The sequence below is a fragment of the Brassica rapa genome, chromosome A03 (genome assembly GCF_000309985.2).
Source record: "Brassica rapa cultivar Chiifu-401-42 chromosome A03, CAAS_Brap_v3.01, whole genome shotgun sequence".
Lineage (NCBI taxonomy): Eukaryota > Viridiplantae > Streptophyta > Magnoliopsida > Brassicales > Brassicaceae > Brassica > Brassica rapa.
In genome coordinates, this window is record NC_024797.2 from 4,154,030 (window position 1) to 4,172,189 (window position 18,160).

General features: G+C 34.6%; 4 protein-coding genes across 6 annotated transcripts; 1 reads left to right on the forward strand and 3 right to left on the reverse strand.

Moving 5' to 3' along the window:
- The first annotated feature begins 2,126 nt into the window (after positions 1–2,126).
- LOC103856450 (protein Brevis radix-like 4) lies at positions 2,127–6,121 on the forward strand. Its single transcript, XM_009133552.3, has 5 exons — positions 2,127–2,338; positions 2,425–2,855; positions 5,181–5,316; positions 5,399–5,787; positions 5,870–6,121. The coding sequence occupies exons 1-5, from the start codon at positions 2,240–2,242 to the stop codon at positions 5,946–5,948; spliced, it is 1,134 nt and encodes a 377-aa protein (XP_009131800.1). The 5' UTR covers positions 2,127–2,239; the 3' UTR covers positions 5,949–6,121.
- A 3,769-nt stretch (positions 6,122–9,890) lies between these two features.
- Positions 9,891–11,319, reverse strand: LOC103856451 (RING-box protein 1a). Its single transcript, XM_009133553.3, has 4 exons — positions 11,066–11,319; positions 10,920–10,970; positions 10,768–10,827; positions 9,891–10,197 (listed from the first exon to the last, which is right to left on the reverse strand). Exons 1-4 carry the CDS (start codon positions 11,199–11,201, stop codon positions 10,088–10,090), a joined length of 357 nt encoding a protein of 118 aa, XP_009131801.1. The 5' UTR covers positions 11,202–11,319; the 3' UTR covers positions 9,891–10,087.
- A 381-nt stretch (positions 11,320–11,700) lies between these two features.
- LOC103856453 (protein FIP1) lies at positions 11,701–15,206 on the reverse strand. 3 transcript variants are annotated; one of them, XM_033289117.1, is made up of 15 exons: positions 15,055–15,206; positions 14,742–15,004; positions 14,588–14,675; positions 14,380–14,488; positions 14,214–14,263; positions 14,039–14,105; positions 13,879–13,951; positions 13,744–13,799; positions 13,156–13,249; positions 12,996–13,080; positions 12,788–12,850; positions 12,643–12,702; positions 12,388–12,480; positions 12,197–12,259; positions 11,701–12,049 (listed from the first exon to the last, which is right to left on the reverse strand). In XM_033289117.1, the coding sequence occupies exons 2-15, from the start codon at positions 14,798–14,800 to the stop codon at positions 11,960–11,962; spliced, it is 1,050 nt and encodes a 349-aa protein (XP_033145008.1). In that variant the 5' UTR covers positions 14,801–15,004; positions 15,055–15,206; the 3' UTR covers positions 11,701–11,959. The 3 variants fall into 3 exon arrangements, with proteins under 3 accessions (XP_033145008.1, XP_009131802.1, XP_033145009.1); XM_009133554.3 differs by having other exon boundaries at positions 14,742–15,093; XM_033289118.1 differs by lacking the exons at positions 14,742–15,004; positions 15,055–15,206 and having other exon boundaries at positions 14,380–14,484.
- Positions 15,207–17,130: 1,924 nt separating this feature from the next.
- Positions 17,131–18,001, reverse strand: LOC103856454 (germin-like protein subfamily 3 member 3). Its single transcript, XM_009133556.3, has one exon. It carries the CDS (start codon positions 17,931–17,933, stop codon positions 17,298–17,300), a length of 636 nt encoding a protein of 211 aa, XP_009131804.1. The 5' UTR covers positions 17,934–18,001; the 3' UTR covers positions 17,131–17,297.
- Between the last annotated feature and the right edge of the window lie 159 nt (positions 18,002–18,160).

Genomic DNA, 18,160 nt, shown 5'->3' on the forward strand with positions numbered 1-18,160 from the left:
ACTAGAATACAGGAGATATCTAGATTATATTTTACCGTATACAACCAAGTTATTGGCCATGGCGATAGGGTAAAAGATAAAGAGGAAGATATGTGTGAGAGATAAAACACAAGTGGTGGAAATGATTATGGCTACTGCAAAATAGTCATGATTATTTTATAAACAGCTTGGTGATGGCCCCATATATATCTTATCAAAAACTTCAAGTTGAGTTATACAGAGTTGGATTGAGAAAATCGAATCTGGACATACTCCAAACTAACCTTGTCTGAACAACAAACATATTTAAAGTGCATTTTACATTCTGGAGAAAGATAGAAAGCTAAGACTAGTGGAATAAAACATTTTAGGGTCGAGCTCTTTTGTTGCTGCAAGAAGGGCACTTGTAATGCTTGATATGCTCAGCTCTAGCTGGAGTAATCTTCACACATATCCCATGGAACCATTTCTCGCACATGTCACAGCAGATCCAGAATTCATCAGAAGCATAGTTATCTACACAAGCTCCACACAGGGTATCACCGTGTTCATCTCCATCTAATCCTTCTTCCTCGAACATGGCTTGTATTGTCTTTGAACCTTTGCCATCAAAATCTTTTTGCATTTTAGATCAAGGAAAAATGGAGAGTAACAGAACCTGTATATATATTCTCCAAAGAACTTAATCCCACACAATGTGATGTGAGACATGTGAATAATTCCGCAAATCATACACAACTACAGACATCATTAAATCTCAATCAGAGAAAGTTCAGAAAAAAAAATCTACATTAGAGCCTGGGAAACAAGCTGTCCATTAACAGTATCTGCAAAAGGAATCACCACAAACGGAACTCCTGAAACGAGAGACCATAAGCAGTCAAAAGGAGTTAGAGCCTAGAGGGAACCAAGAAGTGAATGAAACAGCTTGAGAAACAGAAAAGGGATAGTCATATATTGTAGAAGTAACGAAAGATTATGGGCTTAAACAACCGTTTATATTAAAAGCCTACAATGACCCATTTTGAGTACGTCTTGGAGAAGAGAAAGAGCTTTTTAGATTACAGCGACAGAGCCCAGCAATCCTTATAATGGCCTAAAGAAGCCCATCATTGAATATTGAGATATTATTAGTCCGAACGAAATCATGGCATTGTAATTTCGTGTAAAAGCAAGTCAAATGAATTAAAATGTAATTCTTTCAAAACTTTCTTGTATAGATGTCTTGGGATATTGATATACGAAACACAAAACATTTCAACCAGAGCTTATATGGTTTTGCAGTACATCACATTTGATCACTCTATGGTTTTCTACTATCTTTATTGACTTATAATTTGCTTTTTGTGTATATATTTGATTTTTTACTCCCTAAGACACTTTATCACTTTGGAATTTCATCCCATGGTGTAAACAACTCATATTTGAATTTTGATTGATCCGTGTGTTGTATAACGGAGTGAGTTGTTTAAACGATTAACTATTGTCAAGCATTTGAAGATGTGGTGAGAAACGTAGCAAAGAAAGCTCTGTCAAGCCATTGTCACCTCTTCAATGTTATAATGGTTATATCTCTTAAAAAAAAAACGTGGATCCGATCTCACATGACATGTTTTGTATCTCAACATCATAAAAACAGAGAGCAATTTTAATGTCAGGTATCTCTTGTCATTTAAGTTTGAACTCAACTAACTAGTATATTATTACAAAATAACATGAATAAGCTATGAACAACTTTTACTACCGCAAAACTTATTAGTCAACAACCAAACACTTTCTTTCGTTTCAGGTTTCTCAAAAGTCAGAGCCAAATTTGAACACATCGATAAATTGAATCCTTGAGCAACTTGACTACCATGAACAACAGCCTTTGATACCTCCGAAAGTCTAAGTCCACAAACAACAATGATGAATATAATCTCTCGATTTAAACTATGCGGACAAGTGGAAGACGTTCATATTGTTTTAAGCTTAGCTTAATCAGTAGATCAAGAAATGGTTTTGCCTTTTACAATTTTTTACCACCGAGTGGGCATCAGAGTAATGGAATTACCGTGGAGAGACGCGGGGACCTTTCTAATAAAAAAATAAAACCGGTAATCCCGGTTAAAGTTTTAATTAAATAATTTTTAAAAGAGAGAGAGAGATCAAAAACACATAAAAAGAGGACCAAACCCAAACCAAAGTAAGAAACTGACAGCATCTCTCTCTCTCTCTCTATCTCCCTATCCAAAAAAGACAAAGAATCAGTCGCCGGAAAATGCTGACGTGTATAGCTCGTTCTAAGCGAGCAGGAGATGAATCCACGGGTCAACCCGACGACCCGGATTCCAAGCACGCCAAATCACTAACATCTCAGGTACAATTAACTCTATCTCTCTCCCTCTCTGCTACCTCCGCCCTTTCTAATTCTGATCGAGGGCATTTTCGTCAATTCATCCACAGCTCAAGGACATGGCTCTGAAAGCTTCAGGTGCTTACCGGCATTGCACGCCGTGCACGGCGTCCCAGCCTCAGGGGCAACCGATCAAGAACAATCCGGCGACGACGACGGCGAAGTCCGATACCGAATCCGATCAACGGTTTAAGACGCTGTACGGAAGATCAAACAGCTCCATCACCGCCGCGGCGGCGGCGGCGGCGATGCATCAGCAGCAGCCTAGGGTATGGGGAAAAGAGATGGAGGCGAGGCTAAAAGGGATATCGAGCGGCGAAGCGACTCCTAAATCGGCGAGCGGGAGGAACCGGGTTGACCCGATTGTGTTCGTGGAGGAGAAAGAGCCGAAGGAGTGGGTAGCTCAGGTGGAGCCGGGTGTTCTCATCACGTTCGTGTCTCTTCCCGGCGGTGGTAATGATCTCAAGCGTATACGTTTCAGGTACGCAAACTCTGTACTTAGCTTTTAATCTAACGGTCGTGATTCTTTGTGTTGACTCTGTTATTCTGATCCTACGGTTGGTGTTTCGTTTAGCTTCGTCGTTGTCGGCTCGTTTTCTGTTTTTTTTTCTTCCTCCACGTTTGTTTTGGTATATGGGAGAATGTTCGGAAGATGCTCGGAACTGAATCTGATTTTTTGTTTTCTTAAAGAAATTATAATATAAAATCAGCGCAAAACACAATCTAAAAAATGTTAGTGGTGTATTAAAAAAATAAATTTGCGTATAATATAGTAGATGAATATGATTTTGTGGATTTCCATGTCTAGGCATTATATATGTTGATAAACATCTTAAAGAAACTACAATCTAACAATCATGCCATGTCTTTTAGTGAAATCTACCACTTATTTATTTTTACAAGCAATTTAGAATCTCGAATTTACAAATAGAACATTACAGTTTTTTAACGAATTCTTATAGGACATTTGTGGGCTTAATCTTTTGATTCAGGTTTTATAGTTCATATTTGTATTTTTTTCTGGATTACAATAATTTGGTATTTTATTAAATTTATTATCTATTTTGGATGATATTTTAAGTAGGAAAAATAAAACCAAAATAGTACCACCATTTGACATTGTTTGATGTCTTGTCTTGAATAGAAGAAGAGGTAATATCTTGGTGTGAAAATGTAAATAGAAAGGTGAAAAAAAATAAGAGTGATGGGACCAACAGTTGTTGACTGTAACGCCTTCACGCCTGATGAGAAGAAGCAAAGGTCCAAAAAGCAAAACTTGATGTTCCCTCTTTTTTTAAAGTGCTTCTTTGGGTCATCATCTCTTCTCATTCTGTTCTTCTCCTTTTTTGCTTTTATCCTTGTGTTTTCTTTCAAAATTAGCTATTTTGATTGACGACTACTTTATTAGGTCCTTCTCTTTTTGTTTGTTTATCTTCAAAATCATAGTTTCCATCCACACGAAAACTTTTCCTTGAAAAGAAGAAAAAGCTTTAAATTTAAACTTACAAATGATCTTTTGCATATGTTTTATCAGCTATATAAAATCATTATATAAATATGTATGTATATTAAAAGTTATTAAGATGTTAGGAAATGTTTCTTTAGATTTTGTTTTGTTCAATCAAAGATACAGAATCATTGGTTGGTAGAGTTTTATCTTTATAATCATTTCACAAGTATCTGGGGTTTCTTTTTCAGTATTTTTGTTTTGCTTCAATGGAAATTTTGTTTTATTAATTCAATGAGTGCCTTATTCTCCGCTTCTCTGTCATGCAATCACATTATTGTTGTTGGTGGCAATGTCTTGTTATTCCAAAAGACAAAAAAAGAAATAAATTAAAATAAAATAAAGCAAACAGCTTTAGCCTTTAGCACAGTTTCGTTCACTCCTATGTCGCCTCTTGAAAACGACAACCTCACCGCATTTTGTCTCTTCCTTGCTTCCAATCCTTGTCTTGTTCCATATTAACCACAGTTCCACTACTATCACTTACTGCCTGTCTCTTTTGTCACAAACTTGGCCTTTTTTATGTTCTTTCGTTTCTTTTTCCATCAGACTAATCTTGGTTGGGTTTGAGTCCAAATGGTCCTGAGTTACTTTTGTGTTCTGTATTGTTTAGTTTAGATTTTTGGCAAACATATAGTATATTTATTAATTTTGGGTTAAACTTATACTTTTAGAAAAAAATGAGTGTGGTTTGGGAATTCTCTCCTACCCACCTCCCACATTATTTACTTTCACTGTTAGCCATAATCATCTTATCTAATTATTAGCTTTGACCATTGTTGCCTCTGGTTTTTCCTCAATGTATTTTTCTTATTTTCTACGTAATTTTGATTGATTATTACTACTATTAATCACCCCCATTAACTACCTTTTTTAAAAGAAAATTGACATTCAAAATGTTGCATTGGTGTCTCACTGTCTCTTGTTTTCAACTTAATTTTTAGCCCTAGCCTATAGGTTCAATTTTGTCAAAAAGGTTTATTGAAAACAGCTATTGTACTTTGTCAAACCTCCCCTTAATCCGCTTTGGTTAATTCCCACTTTTGTCTCTTAATAGTTCTGATTAAAGTTACTTTTATTTGACAATCTAAATTAAACTTAGAATCTCATGAATATCATGTGTCACAAAACTTATGCGAGTTATCTAACTTAACGTTGCTCATATGAGACTGATTACTTTATCTTTTGGTCTTTCACTCTTATACTATACCATTTGTAATTTTATAAGATTAAGACAACATGTTTTCCAAAATATAATTTTTTTCTCACTTCTGTTATGTTTTTAAAAATCGTGATCAGCCGAGACATGTTCAACAAGTTACAAGCTCAACGATGGTGGGCAGATAACTATGACAAAGTAAAGGAACTTTACAACGTTCAGAAACTAAGCCGCAACGCTTTCCCTCTTCCCACGCCTCCTAGATCCGAAGACGAGGTTAGCTTAATCGTATCTCTAAGCAAGACAATTAAAAGCTGTGATAATCCACTAATATATTCATCTGTTAATCTTTTGTCAGAAAGGAAAAGTTGAGTACCATCCAGAGGATACTCCAGCAACACCTCCTTTGAACAAAGAACGGTTGCCTCGTACCGTACATCGTCCAGTTGGATTAGCGGCTTACTCATCCTCGGACTCACTCGACCATAGTTCCGCGCAAAGCCAGCAGTTTCACGACTCTGGTCTACAAAACTCGACTCCTAAACTGTCAAGCATAAGCGGGGCCAAAACAGAAACTTCTTCCATGGACAGCTCGTCGAGAGATGCAGACCGGTCAGAGGAAATGTCGGTGAGCAATGCTAGCGATGTTGATCCGAACGAATGGGTGGAGCAAGATGAGCCTGGCGTTTATATCACCATTAAAGTTTTACCAAATGGGAAAAGAGAGCTTAGAAGAGTCAGATTCAGGTGAACAGACAGAATAGAACTTCATTTACATTGTTTCATCGATCGGTTTTAACTCAAAACTGTTTGTTTTTTTTTATTGCAGCCGAGAGATATTCGGAGAGATGCAAGCGAGGGTATGGTGGGAAGAGAACAGGGCAAGGATACATGAACATTACTTGTGATTATCGTCTTGAAAATTCGGTTTTGGTTCATGAAAACGGTTTTGTATTTTCTTATTACTCATTCTCGGTATACCGTTTTAAATCTATTCCAAGCAAGTCTTCTCTTTCTTTCCTTGTGACCCCTGTCCCACAAATCTTAAATATCAATCAAAACAGTAAAATCTACCTTCTTACTTGTCTTCTCGCACACGTGACATGGACTGTGTTACAGTTACCTTAAAGCTTCAAATTGGTTAAAAAAACTGAGCAAGACGAATAGTTTAAGGCTTCGAATGGGAGATGCGGATCTAGCGGTTTGAATTTAGCAGATCTAGCGGATCAAGTGAAACAAAAGCGGATCGAGTGGATTTAACAGTGCGGTTCGAGTGGATCTAGCGTTTTAAAATATATGTTTGAATAGTGAAAACGGATATAAAGCGGTCTAAAACACTGTACAATATTTAAATAATATATATATATATATATATATTATATACTAAATTAAGAGATACAAAACATTTATTATATATATATATATATACTATTTTTAAAAGTCACATAGTTGAATTTAAATACAAAGCCAGTTTTAAAGTAATAATATAATAAATATAAGAAACTAGTTTTTAAAGAGTATCAATAAATATATAAACTGTATTCATAAATAAATAGAAAAATATTCTGTCGTTATAAAAAAAATAGAAAAATATTCTTAAATATATAAAGTACAGACACTTTGTAAACAGTTTTGAAAATATCAATAGAAAATATAATAACTACTAGGTAAACTGATACATATATATATATATATATGTTAATTTTAAAAGTAAGATAAATAAAGTAAAATAAATGACTTGCAAAAAAAAAAGGAAAAAAAAAAGATGAACTGCCTAAAACACTATAAATTGCTAGCATATCATGCTCCACTAGTGGTCTTTGATTTTCTTTTGTAAAAAAGAACCGCAAGCAGTCCATTTTATTTTTTATTATTAAAATTTTCTGAACTGCTAATGTTTATTAATTATGTTGAATGGGGAGTTACACTAGTGGATGGTATGCTTGGTGTGGGAACCACTAAAAAACTGCTCTCCATTCCAAACCTAAGTTCTGAGAAAGAGTAGATGGAGAATAACATCAAAGAAACACAGTAAGAATCAACATTAATACCCCAAGGACCAACCTCTTATGGGATTATGCGGCAACCAACTACAGACAAAAAGCCATTCATTACATAAACAACATTCCCAAGCTCAGGTTCTTGGTAAACCCAAACACCAACTTGAGGCTTCATCACCTCTACAAGAAACCGACAAAGAGCCTTGTAAGAAGAGACACCAATTCGCCATTGCACTATTTCAGCACGTGATGACATGATTGCTGATCAGACGGGGATTGATGACTTTGATACCCAACTTTCCGTGAAAGTGAAAGTCAGAGTTTTTCGGGATTTCTATACGTGCCCACTTTCTTTGTCGGCTTTTACTAACCATGAACTCCAAGTATGTGTCTGACGAGTAGGAGATGTATCTTGTTGGAGACATGGATACGCTGAGTGTTCTAGATGCACTTACAGAGCTCTGAGATCAAGGTTTCCAGGTGATAGATGCCGTCAACAAAAATCCACTTTGCGATAGCTAGAACCCCTTAATTTGGACTACATTGACGACAACAAACGCTATCATGTTGGTTACAAAATTGCGAAAATTGGCCTCGGAGTTGTAAAGTTTGAAAATCCGTCGTAAAGTTTCTATAAATTTGTTGTAAAAATAACCGATGAATATTTATTAATAACAAATGTTTGTAGAATTATATATGTAATTATCACATTAACTTCTCCAACACATATTATGCATCTTTTTGGTATCTTCTTATTTTTCTCGTTACCATATCTTTCTTTTTTAAAAAAAATTGCTAATGTTTTCCTAATTTTTTAAATATTTTTGCCAAATTTTTATCTCTCTCTAAATAGTAATACAAAACATACAATCAATGAACCAAACATTCTTCTTAGAATTCTTTTCAATCATAACATTACTTATTCACTATATTATTTGACTTAAATACAAAACAATTTTTTAAATCAAATTTCTCACATGTTTCGTTAAATATAATCCGTCCAATCTTCAAAGCCTAATTATTTATAAAGCATATATGGACATTATAAGAAATTAATAATTATTATTGATACGGCTACATTTTTATATGAATATAAAATCATTATATCGATTTCTGTAAATTATTTTCTATTCATTGTTATATGTATTACATAAGTATAAAAAGAATTAATCAAACATTATTACACTTTCTATAATTTTAAAAATAAGCTACCGTTAATTATTATTTGTAATATTATTTATGTTCTTTGGCAAGTGATAAGATTTAGTTTTAGACTTACTTTTTTTATTTTAGATCTAACTAAAATAATAAAAAATTATAAGAAATTATGTTAGTTATATTATGTAGTTTATAAATATAAAAATAATTGATCAAACGATATTATATTATTCTTTATATAATTTCAAAAATAATTTAGATTATTTGGCAAATGATATAAATTGGTTCTAGATTTTTTTATTTTATTTTAAATCTAAACTAAAATAAATAAAATTAAAAATTATCGACCAAGAAAATTATAACAATTTTCTTAAGATTTCAAAAATGATCTACATGTAAGCTGAATGTCATTTAAATGACTTCTCACTTAATATATATGAGACTTTTATTTTTATGAATTTTTTATATAACTCATATAAATAATTTAAAATTAAAATAAAATATTTTTTTATGATAGATAATTTTAAAAATGTTTTAATTTTTATAAATTACTTATAAGACATATATAGATATTATAAGACATTAATGATTATTATAATTATTTATATATCAATATAATATTTTATACAAGAATATGAAATCATTATATCGATTTCTTTAAATTGTGTGTTTACTAATTATTTTATGTAGTATATAAATATAAAAAGAATTAATCAGACATTATTACACTTTCTATAATTTTGACAATTAGTTATCATAAATTATTATTTGTAATATCATTTAGACTATTTGGTAAGTGATATTAATTAGTTATATACACACCTTTTATTTTAGATCTAATTAAAATAATTAAAATTGAATATCCATGAACCAATGAGATTATAACAATTTTTCTTAAACTTTCTATATGATTGACATCTAAGCAAAAGGAAAAAGAAATAAAAAAAAGGAAATATGCATTTAAGTTGTATAAAAGCGACTACTCTAACGAACAGAACCACCAACCTAAGTCCTAAGATAAACGTTTTCTTCTTTCTCAGTCAGAGAGAGAGAGCTTATTTATACAAAGCTTAGATTTTTCTTGAACTAACATGTCGAAGTCAGGGGAAGAAGATATCGGTCGCAGTAGTTCGCACTCTATGGTTGAAAAAACCCTAGAAGTTCCTGGAAAAGAAGTAATCTGTAAGTCTGCTGCTAACTGTTACTTCCCTGAAAATGTTTCAGTCAAGGTTTGTTTTACATTATTGATAATCTGCATGCAGGGTAAAGAAATCTTTGCCACAGTCATCTTTGCTAACAGCAGTGGTAGCTGCTGCCATTGCTACGGGTACTTGCTATCCGTTGGATACCATTAGAAGACAGATGCATTTGCAGGGTACTCCGCCTTGTCAGGTATAATAAAGACATCCTTATCTGCTGATTAATAAGATTAGTTTTGGGTGAGTGAAGGAGTGATTGGATTGTACCGTGGGTTTGTCCTGAAAAGCATGCCAAACAGCAGGTAGAGTTTCTTTTAAGGTATATATATATATAGACTTGTGCTTTCTCCTTTGTTTTGTTTTAATGTGGTTTCTCAGTATAAAGCTGACAACATTTGATATCTGATAGCAGCGAGTGAGAAGTAGTAGCAAAAAATAGCGGATGATAATCGCAAGACCTGAAGACCTAAAACTTCAATGGCAGGGACTACATAATTTTTTTTAAAAAAATTAGATATTACCGAAGTAAAAAGAAAAATAGATTCAGTGAAAGTAAATCTGTCTTCACACAGCAAGCAAGGTAAAAAAACAGAAAAGGAAAACAAGAAGTTTGAGCAATCTTAGTATCTCATAAGCCGCAGCGAAGTGAACATGATGATCTTTATATATTAGACACAATTGATGGCACGATTAGTGACCATATTTCTGGAACTCCCACTCACTGTTATCCAATGGACAAACTTGACGAGTCTTTAACCATCTGCTGATGCAGTGAAAGTGGAAGGCGTGATTGCAAACCCCTACAAGAACAAACAATGGTTAGTCTTTTAGTTAAGGAACGCACTAACTTTATGTATATCAACTTTGAGTTGCACAGACACATAAAAATCCAGGATTCAAGAAGGTGTGCCTCGCACATCGAACATATATCTCTTTATAGAAACTCGCTAGTCTCTCTACAAGAAAACAAAAGGTCTCTATCTACTTTTCCAGCTAACAAGATTCATCATCCTTTCAAACTGATTATATTACATCGAGAAATTGAGAACAGAGATATATAAATAATGCAAGTGAAAATTCGTCTTAGTATTTGATTCATCACTCAATCATAGAGAATCACAGGAACCAAAACATCTGCAAGAGATTGAAAGCATGCAAAACAACAACTACAATTTGAATCTTTTTTTTAATCAACTCCGCTACTCACTAAACACGTAACTCAATGTCATAGGCACTCACTCTTAAGATACTAAAGATTGATTCACACACAGGTCACCAAGTTGCATTCAGTTGTTTTTTGTTCAATCAAGTTTCAAAAGATTTGCAGCAATCAAGAGAGAGTAGTACAAGAAGAAGAAACAAGAACTCACCCCAAGCAACAGTGCATTCCTCACTCGTAGCGCTGGCCTGATTAGCCTGACATTCAATACCTACACACAAGAACGATCTTAACCTAAACCATTCAACAATCTCCTGATTCATCATCGTTACACAGATTCCTTAAGAATCTGATTAGACTTACAGAGATCCATGATGTGGTTTCTGCAGATGGCGCAATTGTCAACAACGATATCTGTCAACCACAACAAACAAACCTTAACCTAACCAAAAACGAAAACATCGAAGCGCATATTCAATCAGAAATAAAAGAGGATTGCTCGTGATTACCCCAAGCCCAGAGAGCCACGGCGCTCCACTTCTTAACTTCGAATCTCTTGGCCTTCTTGCTCGACGAAGAAGCGGCAACGGAGCTGGAGGATTCACCGGCAGGGATCATGTTTACGTCGGAATCGAGGGAAGCCATATCGATTTGATTGATCTCTGTTAACGAAAGCCCTAATAAAAGTCGATGCGAGACGATCGAGAGAAAATAATTGAAACTCTGATGATATATGTTATAAAGAGGTATATATATAAGCCTTGGGCTATTATTTCCTTTATTTCCTTAATCCGTATTTCTTTTGTTTTCTCCCCCAATTTAACATAAATATATTTAATTTTTCCTCCTCTCTTTTCTTTTTAATTGGTAAAATAAATAATGTAAAAATCTGAACTCAATTAATAATATACCTCTGTTTCATATTATTTGTCTTTTTAGAATTAAAATTTGTTTCATTTTCAGTGTTGTTGTATGTCTTCAATGCAAAATCTAATAAAAATATTTTTTATTTTATTTTTTTACTGGTTGAAATATTGCTAGGTATATAAACAATAATGTTTTTATTTTGGAAATTTGCAAAATTAAATATATTCTTAACCTGTGTGTATAAACCTAAAATAAAACATATGTAATATATCTTTTGAAAAATACTTACATATTTGACGTTAAAAAACTATACTTTTACATATTTGGTGTTTCAAAAAAAATATTTTACATAATTATCGATCATTTTGTTTTTAGTTTTCGAAATTTCATTATAATCAAATATGTCAAGAAAGTGCATCAAAGATATCTTACAAAACAATGTCACAAATATAACTGTCTACAAACCAATGTCTCATGAGTCAATATATAGTAGCTATATGCTGTTATAAGCTAAACCACCCCACGAACAACCTTGTTCATTGCATCTGCCTTTGCTCTCTCAGACCCGAAACTTTCTTCCGCAGTTCGACATTTGTTATCCTCTCCACCTCCAGCGCTCGTTCAAGCTTTACACACATCCCATTTAATTTGTTAGAGAACTATTTAGAACGAGAATCATTTTGAAGACGGTTCCATACTAAACTACTTGATATTAAGACTCTCACAAACCATATGCATTACTAAAACACTATAGAACGAAGAGACGATTGTACCTTTGCAGCACGCATACTCCATTCTCCCAGAATAGCTCTTAACCTCTCATTCTCTGCTACATACTGTTTCAGGAAAGACAGTGAGTTTCTCTTTTGAGCATTTTTGTCAAAACAAATAAAAACTTCCAGAAATGTGTAACCCTGGCAAGTTGCTCAGTCTGTGATGGCGATGGTAAGAGATAGATTCGTACCTGATTATTGGTATTCCGGACGTGCTGTATCTCTCTATCTCTCTCAGAGATCAGAGATCGAGCCAGATTAAGTTCAGAATGGAGTTGATCCACCTACAACACATACCGTTTTCGTTTAGTATCCTCCCTCGTTCAAATATGCTTAGATAAAAAGAGTTTAGCCTTGAAATGCCAATCAACTATCTTCCACCAAGTTTGTAAGAAAAATTAACCATGTGACTTTGCAAGTGTCTCATTTTGTTAAGCGAGCTTTACCTCAGCAGAAAGTGTCCGTAATTCTTGATCACGAGTCGCCACAAGGTGTGCCAGATCAACCTGAAAGTTCAACACGTTAATTGCAACATCAAAAACACGGAGGGTATAAAACAATTCGTCAGTTTGTAACGGAGCAAGTTCAAACCTGGGGCGTGCTAGTCCCATTGGACTCTTCATATTTGCTTAAGGACTCCTGTAAACGTAGAATCTGAATGCATACACAAAAAGGTCAGAAAACTCACTCTAGCAAAAACATGGGATTATTCAGAAAATTAGGGTATATGATGAATTATAGAGAGCTTCAAGATTCAGAAATGAAAAGTATGCACGACAAACAATTCATGTATTCTCACCTCTTCACTGAGATAATGGAGATTCTCGCGCTGATATTGCAGTAGAGCCATCTGCTGATCAGACAGGCGACCGGCTTCATGGTATCTGTTTGTCAAGCAAGCTAAGTAACGAAATTACATGAAAACAAGGAATAAAATTCTATTGTGACTGTGAATTTACCTCAATCCTTCCAAAGCAGCTGGTTGAAGAGGAGAATATAATGAATTTAACACATCGGGCTGAGAGTTCACAGAGTTATACTGGCGAACGTAACCTACCAATATTACATACAGATGAGAAGAGCTGCATAATAAACTAGCTATAGAGTCTCTTAGTAAAGAAAAACAAGTGGCAGAATAATGTAACAAAAGAATGCATAATGGCTCTAGCAATGCGAACAAAGAAAAAGTTCTGATACTGAAACCCAGAACAGCAATTAAAGGAAATTCAATTATCTTCTGATGTTCAACCACAAACTATAGGCAGTTGTAAGAATTGCACACATATAAATACATATATATGATCACAGAATGTAGACGATTCGAAGGTGATTTAGCATGCATATGATCGAAAAAGAGTACACATGAAAAATACAAACTGATTTTATATCTGCACTTGGCAATCATTGCAAGAAAAAATCAGGACGAAGAAATCATCCAGGCATAATAGCTGAATAGATTTGGCAGTATATTGCTCTAGTTGAGGTACTAAATTAATGCTGAATGCATGCCAAAATTATAAGAATGGTTTTCTGGATCTTATTCTTACCAACAAATACAATCATAAACGAAGCAGCCGAAATTGCTTCAACAGACATGATAAACCTGAAACAATGAAGCACTCGTCAGCGTTTTGGACCTTGCCATAACTAAAGTTAATGTAGTCAAAAAGAATGCTGCAGACCTCTGCACAGTAAGAATGGGAAGAACGCTGACATATGGTCTCCACACCATGAAAAGCAGCATAGATGCAGTTCCTACAACAAAACGGAGTCACTTTACTGAGCGCAAGAAAGATATATGTTAAGAAAAATATATGACTGCAAAGTAGAGCTAAAGATTACCATATGCCATGATGGCAAATGGCAGACGAACTACATGTTTCAATTTCTGACTGAAGCTGTAATAGCCCTGCAATAGAAAGTTCTTTTCAGAAGCTCTTAATATGAAATGACAACAGCTACACTAGAGAATATCAACCTAATGTCTACATCGCTAGCAAAAGAAATAAAACGTTACCTGCAAGCGTATTTTCTGGACCTGATTGACAAAATATTGCTGAAACATACCTGTTGCAAAAAAAAAAAACACATGATATTTTTTTATCCATATTACATATGCTGCAGAAAAAAAATACTAAACAAAGCTTTGTAGTGATAAGCTGAAGTGGTGTGATGAGGGTTACCTGTTAACATCAAAAGAGCAACATTGCAGCTGCAAAGGAGCGAGGGGATAAGAGACTGTACAGGCTGAAGTATCAACGGTGCTCCTGCTGCTAAAACAGCATAACCTGCCTACATAGTAACAAAAAAAAAAGTAAATATATAAAGTCAGACACTCATGTTTCTTATTATTCCCAAAAAAGTATCAATCATTAGTTTGGAAGCACTTGCCAAGATGATAAGGTAAATGCAACTCCCAACAAGACTTCTAGATTCTCGATGACCGAAGAGAGGAGCTTCGTGGAGTATATCAAGAAACCTAAAATCACAAGGAAATTTCGATAATGTCAAAGCTCGAACACGTTAACGATTTGGAAAAGCTTACATAGCATTGTCTTCCTCGGTCGTCGGATTGAAAGAAGGAGCGCGTCGATGGTTCGTCATTTCTAGTATTGTGCTTCTTCTTTCTTCTCTCTCGTTAACCACCGATACTTGTAGTGAGAGAAAGAGAGAGAGAAGGAGGGGGGAGGTTTGCTTGAAATTAGGGCTGAATCATATTCCTTTCCCCAATCTGGAGATTTGATTTAAGAGATGTGAAGAGAAAGCGTATGAATTAGAAGAGCTTCAGTGTGAAAGCTTCTCCTCCTCGCTGTAACATCGTCGTGGATTGGAATGTTTGGTATGCGCACTTTGATTTCAAGTCTCTGAACCAACCAGTCAATCACGAGGAGATGATACATATTTTTTTTTTTCTTTAATTTATCATGGCTTTTGGGCTTTTCATTCTATAATCGAGTGGGCCGAATGTTAATGTCACTAAACATATATAGCCCAATCTTTATCCGTAAAACAAACTCATTAATGTTAGTGGGTGTTATTGAATTAGTTAATTCAATGGAAATTAATGGAAATCATATCTTAGGTGAAATCCATTGTTATTGGATTGAGTATTCGTTATTAAGAATTCAAATCACCTGTTATTCAATGTCTATGGGATTTTATTAGAATTTAGTTTGGATGGAGTCTTATGTACTTTTATATGAAAAATAACACTAAACAAAATCCCACGTTTCTTGCTCGGATTTTTGACTTTCTTCAAAATATGTTTTATCTTTTTAAGTTCTTCTACGGCAAAGGAATCTCACCATTAAAATAATTTCTATGGCTTAGGTTTTAATCTGAGCCAAATTCTGAAAGCTGAGTTGATTCTCCGGTAATCAAATCCCTTCCCGAGATCAGAAACCATACCAAAAGCTCTTCTTCCTCAAACTCGGAGCTGTTCCCGCCGTAGCTATGTTCTCTCCGAGTATCCACGTGCAATCTGCCACTAGGGATTTTTGCTTGTGGATTTGAAGCCGGTGTTCAAGCCAGGTTTAGCCTTTCCTTTTTAAAGTTTTCTCCTTTTCGTGTTACTGAATTACTGTTTGGTTCATGTATGATGTTAGGACAGTAACTTGTCTTTTGTCTGTATATAGCTACTATACATACATGTTAGCATAAGATTCATGAGTGTATTTTTATAAACAGAAACGTTTTTATTGTTGTAGGTGATGGATAAGCACTTGAGTATATTGGAAAAGCACATTGAGACACGTTTTGTGAAGATCCAAGCTGAGAAAAGTTTGATTTTGGCTGAGAGGTTCAAGATTGTCGTTCTTCCCACTCTTGCCCTCATCAAGAACCCAAGTGGATGATTACATGGTATAATAATAATAGCAGGCTAATTGCCCAAGATGAATCTATTCATGAGTTGTATGAAACGAGTTAAGTTGTGACTTGTAATTCGATGCTATTCATTAGTTATAATATGGATTTTGACATTCCTTAAAAATTTCGAGTATAATCTGTTTAAAGAAACAAGCATGTTCCCGTAATTGGTAGAGAAATTCTGAACAAGAGTACCTAATACAACAAGTAACAAAAAATACTGATAACAGCTGAAGATGCAATTTTGTGATCTTGTAATCTAATAACAGCTGAAGATTAGTGATATAGTGTTGTTCATTTGGATATAGATGGGGAAAAATCAAGAAGATCGTTGAGATCAAGCAATGAAATGTGACTGAGGAAAATAAAAATTGATGAGCTATCGAAAGTTTGGAACTGAGTTTTATTCCTTTGAAATTCCATTAAAATTCATCTTTTCTTCCTAAGAATCCAATCAAATCCACTAAAGTACTCCTGATGACAGTTATATTCAATTCTATTGAATTCATTAATTCAATAACACCCCCTAAATAAAATCATCATCTTAACTGAAACTAAAGTGGGGTATTGGATTCAGAAATTTGATTGAATTAGAAGGAATTATAATTTCCATTAAATTCCACTGTTATTCAATTATGGATTTCATCAATTCTTTTAAATTCTTTTGTTATTGGATTAAGCATTTGAAATCATTCTTTTAGTTACTTTGTTGTTATTCAATATGTTTGATAGATTTTGTAGTATTGGTATTTGATAAGAATTTAAATTTGCTGATCATGTTGTCGAGGTGAGTTGCAAAGTACCAACCGAGACGAGTGAGTACACTTCACAAGGTGAACCATCTTACCTAATGGTCGGTTTCTTCATCTTATTGGTAAATGTGAATGGCATGTTCGGTCTTTGATGAGAAATGAGAACGAATAAAAAAAATGTTGGCGGCATAAACTTAATACTGTAGTTAGGACTATATCAAAACTAAAAGAAAAGCAAGCAGTCAAAGTAACAAGTAACTCAAACACTCCATTTTCATGGCGACAGTTACTTCTTCAAACTCTTGATCGTCAAAGTATCTGCAATGTAGTGCTTATTACTTAATACAATTCAAGCCAAAGAGATTATATAAATGAAACATTGAAAACAATAACAACCACTAGAATAACAATCAGAATGCTAGACAAACTTGAATAAAAAACATTAACACGCAAAAAAAAACTTAGAACAAACGAAAGAGAGCTTAATTAGTTCCTCCAAGCACACCCTTAAGCTTCTTAACCTCTGCATCGCTAAGGAACGTAGTTGCTTCAACGAGTTCTGAAGGCAAGTCATTTGCAAACAAAGCAAACGATAGAATCTGGAGCCCTGGAGAGGAGCTTCCAAAGGCAACAAAGGCCAAGGCAGGACCCTTCCCAGAGTTAAGCTGAAAATGAAGAAGTCCTTGAGGAAACACCATAGAATCACCTTTCTCAAGAGTCTTCAAGTAAACTTTGTTAGCAGATGAGATAAATCCAGCGCAAATGGTTCCCTGTATGACTACAAGAACCTCAGAAGCACCAGGATGAGTGTGAAGAGGAATAACACCACCACTGGCTAAGTCAAGACGAGCCAATGAGACACCAAGTCCATTGATACCTGCGAAGGTAGGGGAAAAAGCTGGAGTCACTGCGGCTTTGATGATATTTGATGTGTTTCCAGCTTTGGCGAGACCGGAGAATGCGAAGTCATTCTCAGTGACCTGGTCAGGGTTCTTGCAAGAGTATCCTGATGGGCTCTGGGGACCTTTTGGATCAGCTACACAAAAGTCTTGAACTGAGGCAAAAGAGATGGATGAAACCAAAGAGAGGGTGAAGAAAATATGGATTATCATTTTCATTTTGTTATATAAAGATGATTTAGAGGAGAGTCTTGAAGTTATGAGGAAGAAAGATAGGCCGTCTCGTTTATATATAGAGACCTAGAAGATATTGATATGGTTAACGTGAGGAGGGTTTTGAAGCAAGCCAGAGAGATAGTTTTTTTTGTAGCATTGCATGCATGTGAACTTTGGGTGTACGTACGTGGAGAAAAGCCCACATGGATGTATGGGGTATCATGTCAGAG

Excerpts from the sequence above, each read along its gene's own strand:
- LOC103856451 (XM_009133553.3), bottom strand. The coding sequence starts at position 11,201 with ATGGCTTCCCTCGATTCCGACGTAAACATGATCCCTGCCGGTGAATCC. Across the intron at positions 10,971-11,065 it reads CGTGGCTCTCTGGGCTTGGG|ATATCGTTGTTGACAATTGC; the intron begins GTAATCACGAGC and ends TGTGGTTGACAG. Across the intron at positions 10,828-10,919 it reads AAACCACATCATGGATCTCT|GTATTGAATGTCAGGCTAAT; the intron begins GTAAGTCTAATC and ends TCTTGTGTGTAG.
- LOC103856453 (XM_033289117.1), bottom strand. The coding sequence starts at position 14,800 with ATGACGAACCATCGACGCGCTCCTTCTTTCAATCCGACGACCGAGGAA. Across the intron at positions 14,489-14,587 it reads GCATTTACCTTATCATCTTG|GCAGGTTATGCTGTTTTAGC; the intron begins GCAAGTGCTTCC and ends GTTACTATGTAG. Across the intron at positions 13,952-14,038 it reads ATTTGCCATCATGGCATATG|GAACTGCATCTATGCTGCTT; the intron begins GTAATCTTTAGC and ends GTTTTGTTGTAG.
- LOC103856454 (XM_009133556.3), bottom strand. The coding sequence starts at position 17,933 with ATGAAAATGATAATCCATATTTTCTTCACCCTCTCTTTGGTTTCATCC.
- LOC103856450 (XM_009133552.3), top strand. The coding sequence starts at position 2,240 with ATGCTGACGTGTATAGCTCGTTCTAAGCGAGCAGGAGATGAATCCACG. Across the intron at positions 2,339-2,424 it reads CCAAATCACTAACATCTCAG|CTCAAGGACATGGCTCTGAA; the intron begins GTACAATTAACT and ends ATTCATCCACAG. Across the intron at positions 5,317-5,398 it reads CTCCTAGATCCGAAGACGAG|AAAGGAAAAGTTGAGTACCA; the intron begins GTTAGCTTAATC and ends ATCTTTTGTCAG.